The 9,844-nt window shown below is 42.3% G+C and overlaps 1 protein-coding gene across 1 annotated transcript; it reads right to left on the bottom strand.

Annotated features, from left to right (window-relative positions):
* Positions 1-528: 528 nt before the first annotated feature.
* On the bottom strand, positions 529-7,516 carry Bmp15 (bone morphogenetic protein 15). The gene is made up of 2 exons (XM_028894026.2): positions 6,994-7,516; positions 529-3,102 (listed from the first exon to the last, which is right to left on the bottom strand). Exons 1-2 carry the CDS (start codon positions 7,313-7,315, stop codon positions 2,246-2,248), a joined length of 1,179 nt encoding a protein of 392 aa, XP_028749859.1. The 5' UTR covers positions 7,316-7,516; the 3' UTR covers positions 529-2,245.
* Positions 7,517-9,844: the final 2,328 nt, after the last annotated feature.

Genomic DNA, 9,844 nt, shown 5'->3' with positions numbered 1-9,844 from the left:
CACTGCCAAGCAAGAATCTATTTTCTAAAAAGAGACAAAAAATGAATGCAACAAAGCCCAGAATCAGAAGCAAGTTCAAATGCCCATTCCTTTAGCATCCATGCTTAGATGATGATACAGCCACTTCTGTGGTTCTGGGGATGAAGGTGGACTTTTCTCTCTACTTTTCTTCCCCAAACCAAGTAATGTTTGCTTGCCACTTATCTGTACAAGCAGTTCCTGTATCCATACACCTTCCTTCACTCATGAGCCTTTCTCTTTTCTCTCAGAGGAAGGTTTAAGACACATATATTTTACTTTAGACTAGAAGAAGTGGTGCTCAACTGAAACAATACTTTTTTTTTTAAAGGAAATCCATAACATCATTGGCAACTGACACCATACTGCCAGTGTTTTCCTTATTTTGACTACTCAGAGCTTAATAGGGACAACTAATCATGAATTTCCCATTAAATTTCAAAAGTATCCAGGAGTCATAAGGGTAGGAGATATTGTTCCCCCCCCCCCGAAAACTCCAAAGAAGCAGGTGGTTGAGCTCTAGACTTAGTCCCATAACCAATGTCCGTCTTCAGGTTTGTTGGGTGTTTATGCCTATCCTAGGAACACTAAAGAAACAGCTAAATGAGAAGCCCAATGTGTTCTCCCAGTTCAGCTCACAACACAGGATTTCCCAACCACCTTACATAATAGCATAGCTTTCATAGTCTTTTATAAATTATACAGTTTTGAAATCACTATACTTTATATGCAAAGTACACGTTTATTCTTTAAGAAAATAAATATATAAACATACAAATCTATAAATAGTGGGGTATTCCATGTTACACACACAAAAAAAAAGTCAACTTTTTGTGTTCATTAAAGTACTTCCTAAGTTTTCAGCTCTGGGCATTCAGAACATAGTCGAGACAAGTAAAACCTTCAAAGGGAGCTTCATCTTTTTTTTTAAGTGAAGACAATAGCACTATGGCATATTAATGGAAAGCAGGTTGTTCTATGAGAAGAGAGGAGACATGGCTACTTGAAACTGCGTTGTCATGAGAACACTGAAGATGAACAGTAAAGCCCGAATTGATTTCTGAGTAGATTTGAGAGCAAATTGATACCAAGGAATAGATCTCTAGATATTCAGTCCAGTGAACATCAACTGTTGGAAAAAGATTAACAATTAACTGAGTTAACATGATAAATGTGAATAAACAGATAGGAATTAGCAGTGGCAAGCACATGGCTTCACCCTTAAGTCAGGTCCTATCCCACTGAGAATGGTGATAAGGCTAGTCAATAGCTATGCAGGTCCTGAGACATACTGGGTATCTCTAATAGGCAAATTAGTGAGAGCTTCTTGCTAGTAGTGTTGCCCAGAGAGCAAATTCAAAGGAGCCTGGCCCTATCCCTCAGAAATTAGGGTAGATCTCTTGATCATGGCTATAGGGAACAAAAGACATAAATTCCTAGTTCCCAATCTCTCAATCTCCAAAGCATTCAAGACTGTCTTTAAGTAGAAAAGCATCATTTATTTGCAATATTGTACCAACACTTAAATGCAGGATTATGGAGGAGTCAAGTTGGGCTGGGAATACAGAACAGTGTTAGAGCACTTGCTTACTATCCTCAGCACCACAAAGGGGAAAGAAACTCAAGGAGTCATACTACACATATCATTTAGACCCAGAGAGAGAGAGTTCTATAATTCCTTCCAAGCAGCAAGGTTGTCTTCCAGAGAATCATGCCCAGAAGAATCCAGCAGGACACACAAAACAGGTGAGCCCAGAATGAAGTCACCTCCAGGACTCCACATGTTCTACTACCATGGACCAGTGTTGTCTTTTTTTCTCCCAAAGTCACAATAAAAATGACTTAATAGCACATCTTCAGAAAAACATCTTATCCAAGCATTGAGGGCTCTTACTAGTTAAATCATACTGATCCATGCTATGCTACCAGTACCAGAAACACTTTTATAAACTGAGGAGCTCACAAATGAGGGAAGAGGTTTAAATAATACTAAAGATAACTATTTCATGGCATTTTAAATTACTTTTTTAAAATATTAAGACTTGATCCTAGAATTTAATTTATAGACTTTAAAGTGATCTTATATTTTAAGCATAAGCACAACATTTGTTTTTTTAGGATAAGGAATAGAACCTGTAAACTGGGTAGATCACTGTCAGCTTTAACACTGATAATGCTTTATCTTCTCCAGTTTCTTAGGAAATCTGAGATAGCTACAACTTCACTGTTATCTACATGTGCAGGACTGGGCAATCATACCCTCATACTCCTTGTACAAGATACTCCCATTTGCCTCAACCAGAAGGATACTCATAGGAAGAAAATTATAAGGGACACAGGAAGGCTGAGGTACACTGTGATTCACTAGTTCATTCACAAGGCTCTGAATGATGGCATGGTTGGGTGAATTGAGACCATAGGGTAGCACACGACTGCAGATTCCTTTACAGTAATTTGGAGTGTAGAGACGGGGAGCAATGATCCAGTGATCCCAGCCTAGTTGATGGAAGCTGACCTTGTACGGGTGGAGGGAACACTGGTTCTTTACAGAGCCATCATGTTCCTGGGAACGACAAGGCACATCAGAAGCAATGCTGCATGCTTGTCGGGCACTCCGCACGAGAAGAGAAGATTCCCTATCAATGAACTCCTCTTGACTTTGTGCAAGAAGTTGAGCCTGAACACTCTTGTCAGTGTCATTGAAATAGAGTAGCAAGAAGGCAACATCCAAGGATGACATGCTACGCCCCTGGAACTCAAGAACCTTACTGCCTTTTTGTTGCTGACACATGAAGCGAAGGCGAAGGACTCTTGGCCCCTTGCGATTCCAGAGCCTCTGCTGAACACAGTGTGTAATATCCATCTCTGTCCAGGCTTTAGACATGGGAGGTGGCTTTGAGGAACCTGCTTCAGAAGAAGGAAAGTGCTTGGTCAAGCATTTGGGGACCCAAGGTTCCACGTGGCAGGAGAGATGGTAATGAATTAGATGAAGCTGATGACGGTAAACCACAGTGGCTCGGATTAGTTGGTATGCTACCTTGTTTGATGCTAGAGGAAAGTCCAGGATCTGTACATGCCAGGAACCTGCACAAATATGAAAGAACAGGACTCACCATTAGTATCTTGCCTCCTACCTGTATATCCCTCATAAAACCTCTGAATATAAACTGAGAGTTGCGATTAGCACTTACAAGTACCATCTAGTACATAATAGATCCTTTAATACTCAATAGTCTTATGAGATAGTTAGTAGCACTGTTTTGTAGATAATGGTATTGAGGCTTACAGAAACAATCAAAGGACGCCTAGGCAAAGGCTGGGGATGAAGCTTAGCATGACCAGTCCTGGGCCTGGATCCTATGACCTGAACTGAAAAAAAATGCATGCAGACTGCACCTGGCAAGTTTAAGATTTGAACCCAAGTGTGTTGATATTAAACATAAATCCATCGTACTTTTGACTACTAACAATGAAAACTCAATTGTAGAATCATTTGTATGTATGTTGTATATATTGAAGACCAATGATACTATTAGACTATTAAAAGTGACCAATTAAGAAAACTATCAAAACACACATATATTAGGAAAGGATTCCTATGTCACATCACTATACAGATTTAGGGGGGAAAGTCTAATAATGGGTGCTTTAGCTGTCCTCTCAAAGGCAGGAGGAACGAAACATGAAACAACTGGGTGTTTACCATCTTTGCATCTCTGCCTCCTACCAGCTTCAAGAACTACTTCTGAAGTTTTCCCTTCAGCTCAATCTCTCCTGTTCCTTCAGGTTTGGCCCACTCACTTTACAATCATGACTCTGAATACCATTTCAAGAAGAACCTTAATTACAGAGCAAGTTCCAGGACAGCCAGAGCTATCCAGAGAAACCCTGTCTCCAAAAAAAATATTAAATGGATGGATGGATGGATAGATAGATAAGGAAGATAAGGAAGGAAGAAAGAAAGAAAGAAGGGAAAAAAGGAAAGAAAGAAGGAAGGAAGGAAGGAAAGAAAGAAAGAAAGAAAGAAAGAAAGAAAGAAAGAAAGAAAGAAAGAAAGAGAGAAAGAAAGAAAGAAAGAAAGAAAGACCAACCTGCCCCAACTGCCTGCAATCTAGGTTTTAAATGCTTTAATCCAAATTGTAGTGCTGACACCCTGTGGCCAAACTGTAATCAGAATATAATCTTGAAAACAAATCTATTTCCAAAAATAAATAAGCAAATAAATAAATAGTAGCAGCCTCTGCCTGCAGAGCTCCAAACTTCTCCTTTTCCTGGTACAGGTTAAGAGTAGACTAGAAAACTCAGACGCACAGGGTAAAGCCTTCTCTTGTGTTGGAACATCTTAGTGTGTCCATATATTATTCATCTAACCTTCCTTTTCCACATGACTATGTAAGCCTGAAATTCTTCAAGGAGACAGTCACTTTCAACAAAGAAGTTCTTTTCATGTCTTGGTGTTCAAAATATTTTGAGAAGTTCCCATTCCAGCTGATCCCTAACACACCCTCAGATCTGCAGCACTGGCTTTCCTTCTCGGGAAGGAGACCCGAGCTTCTCTTGTACTTGTTCCCTTAGGTTATCCCACATTCGCCTCCTCCAAGTTTCCAAGAGGCCCACCCATATCCCTGCCCCACCCTGCCAAGGAACCCCACCCAAACCTCTAGCAGGCTGTCTGCTGAGGAACTGCCCTTTCCTTTCAGACCATCACATGTTTCCTGAAGCAGGGAGGGACTGCTAAGAACCTGAGCCAGGAAGGGTCCGCAAAGAGCTTTTTCAAGGGAAGGGATGATTCATACATCCTGTGTGACTGAACTTGACAACTACTTCTGGATCCATCTACAGGCCCTAGATGCCAGTTGTCCCACAGTCAACCCAGGATCCTTGCAGTCCTGGGCATCCTCTTTTTAAGCTTCACATCACCAGGGCACCCTTGATTTGTCTAGTTTCCTGCCACGATTAGTAATGAACCCAGATCCTTTCTCAAGGCCTGCAAGTCCCTGCCTATAATAAGTCTCAGTTTCTGCCGTTTCCCACTAATCTTTCCCTTCAAGTGGTATATGCTTGTTTCTGCCTTCTATGCATTTACATGTCTCTTCTGTCTAAATCAGGTTCTCTGTAGTTTCCTCAGTTACAACTTCTTACAGACCTCAGCTCAAATACCACTCTTCAAAGCTACCCCCACCATACCCCTACAGAAAGGGGTTATTTTACTATTCACTATTGCATTTCACTTGCCACAAAGTGCATTATTTAAGTTTGCTTATTTATCTCCCCCAAAAGAATGTGTTCTATGAGAGCAGGTACTATATTTGTCTTAATCACATCTTTATGCATAACATTCAGTAGTTAAATACAATATGCTGAATGAATCTCCACCACCATGCCATTTTTCTTTCCTAAATAGTGCATTTTGTTGCCTATATACATACTCTCCTTATTCCTTTCTCAAGTATCATCTCAAATATTGTCTCTTCATTGAGGCCTCCTCATGTCCCTGCTTCCCTCATTCTGAGCAGCGAGTCATTCTTTAAAGCACTAGTCATACTTTAATATCATTGTGTGACTATTTATCCATTATTCAATACCAGGCACCCCTAGAAGTTACGGAGGCAGTTATTTGCCTATATACCAAACACACACACACACCCCAAACCTAAATGTAGCAACTCATGCTAAATTAAAATCTGTTACTGAGGCTTCATCATCGTATGGTAATTAAGATTACAGACACTGGTGGTTCAGAGCCTGTTTGACATCTGGCTCTACCCATTACGAGCTGTGTGGCATTAGGGTTTCAGTTTCTTCACCTATAAATGATTATACTACCAACCTCTCATAGTTTTAAAACTGATATTTGCAAAGTAATTTTTCCAATGCTCATAGTAAGGGATAGATATGAAATTTCAGTTATTTTATTTGGCTGAAAAAGTGTGAATCCTGGCCGGGCGGTGGTGGCACATGCCTTTAATTCCAGCACTCGGAGGCAGAGGTAGGTGGATCTCTGAGTTCGAGGCCAGCCTGGGCTACAGAGTGAGTTCCAGGAAAGGCGCTAAAGCTACACAGAGAAACCCTGTCTCGAAAAAAAAAAAGTGTGAATCCTATCTGTTGGTATCTTAGAGAGCACTGAAAATCCAATACTGATCCCACCAAGTTCCTAAGAATTCACTGAAGTTGGTGGCTACCTTTACTTAAGGAGTCTGGAAACAGTATCTAATTCAGATACTCAAACAGAATAGAGCATGATGTGGACAAATAAATACACGTGCTACCATGGGTACCAAAATCCCACAGAGGTAGCGTGAACCAAGTAACAAAAGTGCTTGGTGTAAGGATATTGGCATAGTGCATTTAGAATCAGATGGTCTAGAGTTTAAATCTCATCTCTGCCAGGCAGTGTCTGGGGAACATTTGCAAGTTACTTAATTACTCTGCCTTGGTTTTTCTTACCTTTAAAATTTAGCTCATTGCCCCATAACAACAAATGGTAATGGCTGTCATTAGGATTAAATCTAGTAACAGGGAGGTCATAAGGCCATGTATGTTAACTTTCAGATGATAGCTTGTTTCTCTCCTGTCTGAGGCCATGCAAGTTTTCCTAGCTCATTATCTTGTAGCCTTTGCCTTCAAAGAGCAACCAACCACATAAATAGCCCTCGGTGAGAATGCAGCTGGGTGTTTCTTAATTAGTTTAAGAGGTATAACAACTTAGCAAGTGCAGGGGCTCATACTGTATTTAGTGGTCCTGCGGCCCAGGAAAGATTGCTCAGTAGGACCCAAGACGATTTTTTTCTTATGTTGTAGCTCTAATGAGAAATAGGCTTGGAGCCAGCTTTTTCTAGGCTTCCAACTCTTTGAAAGTCACCCTTGACTAAACAATCTTCTCACCAATCAATGACAAGACACCAAGCCTCCTTTCCGTCTACACATTTCCCCTCTTCTGTCCCCTGCAGGGTTGTATAGGGCATAAGAACTCACCTCTGAGAGGCCTTACTGCATTGGCTGAGGGCTTTACCAGCCTCACCATTTTCGCTCCAACCGTGCGGTTCTCCCTAGGATGCCCATGCAGGTCAGCCGAACGCTGGTACAATTTCAGCATATACCTCAGGGGATATCCTTGGGGCCACGGCTTCAGATCCTTGTCAGGGGCTTCTTTTGCCAGATCCAGAATCAAGGGCAATGTGGGTTCGTCAGCAAGGGGGGTGTTGGAAGGCCATCCTGCCTTTGCCATTTGGACCCTGTGTTCCATAAAAAACACCATTCCCCAAAAAAGAATTCTAAGAATTGTGAGAAGGGCCATCTTGAAAAGCTTGGTGCTTGTCAACGGATTCCTACTCAAGTCCAAGGGACATCACTCTGACCTCTTCCACATCCTGGTTTAACAAACACCAAAGACGGGGCAGGAAAGCAGAAGAAAAGCCAGCTGGCAGACCCTCTCTTGCTTCCTGTGGGAGAATCTTCTGGGCCAAAGCAAGTCTCCTGACTAGGCTTCTTGGCACGAAAACAAACAAAAACAGCAAGTGGGACAAGGCAGCATGCCCTTCCCACTCTCCATTGGTGGGAACCACACAGTACTTCTCAGACAGGCTGAAGTAACCTATGAGGAGAGGCCCATTCCAGGAACCTGGATGGCACCCAATCTAATAGGTTAAAGGGAAGCAGCCGTACCCCATGCTACCACAGATTTAAAGGCAATCCCTTAATCAGGCCTTAAAGAGACAGACGCCTCCCAGGCCCATCCAACTTCTATGCCTCTTAGTGAAGCATTTCACAGAAGTGTGGTTGGCTGCTGGCTTGTGGTGAAACTACCTGGGATGATTAGTGATTGGGATGTACATAAAGAAATAGATAGGGCTGGAGGGATAGCTCAGCCGTTAAAGGCTAGGGTCACAACCAAAAATATAATAGATAAATGAGGGGAAAAAAGAAAACGAAAGAAAGAATGTATACTCCTGGATCCAGTTTCAAACACAAACTCGCTGAGGGTAAGGTCTCAGCAGGTGCTTCAAGAGGTTCTTCCAAACACTAGAATGTGAAAATCCCTGTGTGTGTGTGGCTGCTTGAATTTCAAGAACAGTCCTTGCCAGTGGTTCTCAATCCTGGCTGTGCATTGGAGTCAGCTGCTCAGATTCTCCTTGCCTAAGTATCATTCCTGAGGATCCTGCTATTATGGGCTGGAGTGTTACCAGCCCTCGAGGATTTTTTTTTTCAGTTCACAGGTGATTGTGATATGTAGTTAAGTTTGAGAATTCCAACTTGGAATTTTCTGGTATACCGTGGGAGATAGTGAGTAGGTTTCCTCTGAGAAACCCAAGACAATGGAAGGTGGATTTGGGGGAGTTTGTCTCACCTAGGTTCCTAATGGGAAGCAACAGGGCTAGGCTACTTGGTTTAAGCTTCCTGGGCAATAGTTCTGTTGAAAGAGATGATAAGTTATAGACTTGCTCTCGCCAAGGTTGGTTGGAGATTTGGTGAGAACATGAGGCATGAGGTCAAGACCTGAGTGTGACGAGTGAGGCCTGATTTGTGGGAGGCAGTTTTCTTTTTTGTTTGTTTTCTTTTTTTTAATGTTTTTATTTTATAATTAATTTTACATATCAGCCACGAATTCCCCTGTCCTCCCACCCCCCACCTTCCCCCCAATCCACTCCCCATTCCCACCTCCTCCAAGGCAAGGTCTCCCCTGGGGAGTCAGCCCAGCCTGGTAGATTCAGTTGAAGCAGGCCCAGTCCCCTCCTACGTACACCAAGGCTGAGCAGTATCTTAGCATAGGCCTTAGGTTCCAAAAAGCCAGCTCATGCACCAAGGACAGGTCCCGGTTCCACTGCCTGGGGGCCTCCTAAACAGTTCAAGCTAATCAATTGTCTCACTTATCCAGAGGGTCTGGTCCAGTTGGGGGCTCCTCAGCTATTGGTTCATAGTTCATGTGTTTCTGCTAGTTTGGCTATTTGTTGCTGTGCTTTTTCCGATCATGGTCTCAATATCTCTTGCTCATATAATCCCTCCTCTCTCTCGCCAACTGGACTCCTGGAGCTCCACCTGGGGCTCGGCCATGGATCTCTGCATCTGCTTCCATCAGTTTTGTTTGTTTTCTGTTTGAGTGTTACATGCCAGATTTTAGAGGCTTCTTCGTTTTTGAGACCTACTATGCCCTCAATTCAGAGAGCATAAGTTCCAGCAGCACAGGCTTCCTCCTCAAGTGTGCTTTTCTCTTCATAGAGCAGGCTAGACCTTCAGTTGAACACAGCTTCCTTGCTCTTTGGCTTTCTACTTAACTTTTTTTTTTTCTTTTGGTTTTGGCTAGCATACAAAATGATGGGTTTCATTATGTCATTTCATATATGTGTATTACTCTACTTTGCTCATCTGCACCCCCATGGATTTCTCTTATACTCTCTCCTCCTGCAAATAGTGTGCCCTTGGCTTTGATGTCATGGAGAAAATGTGATGCCTGTCTTTCCATTTTCCCTCATTACCCTATCTTGTTTCCCTGCCTCTTCACCCCTTTCTATATGCTGCATATGAGAAAAAAAATTGACAAGAAAGTCTGGCTTATTTCTCTTACTATGATGGTCCATTTTCCTCCAAATGACATGCATTTGCTCTTCTTTGTATTTTAAAAAGAGATGTCTTTTAGATTATGTTACATACCGGTGAGTACAGGGGCTCACAGAGACCAGAAGAGAAAGTCACAGGAGGTTGTGAAACACCCCCATAGTTGCTGGGAATTTAATTGGATTCTTCTGGAAGACTGGTGCATGCTATTAAGCATTAAGCTATCTTTCCGGCCCCACTAATGCTCTTCTTTATGGCCCAATAAAACTCTCTC

Source organism: Peromyscus leucopus, chromosome X, assembly GCF_004664715.2.
Source record: "Peromyscus leucopus breed LL Stock chromosome X, UCI_PerLeu_2.1, whole genome shotgun sequence".
NCBI classification, from domain to species: Eukaryota; Metazoa; Chordata; class Mammalia; order Rodentia; family Cricetidae; genus Peromyscus; species Peromyscus leucopus.
This window is presented reverse-complemented; position numbering and strand designations above follow the sequence as displayed.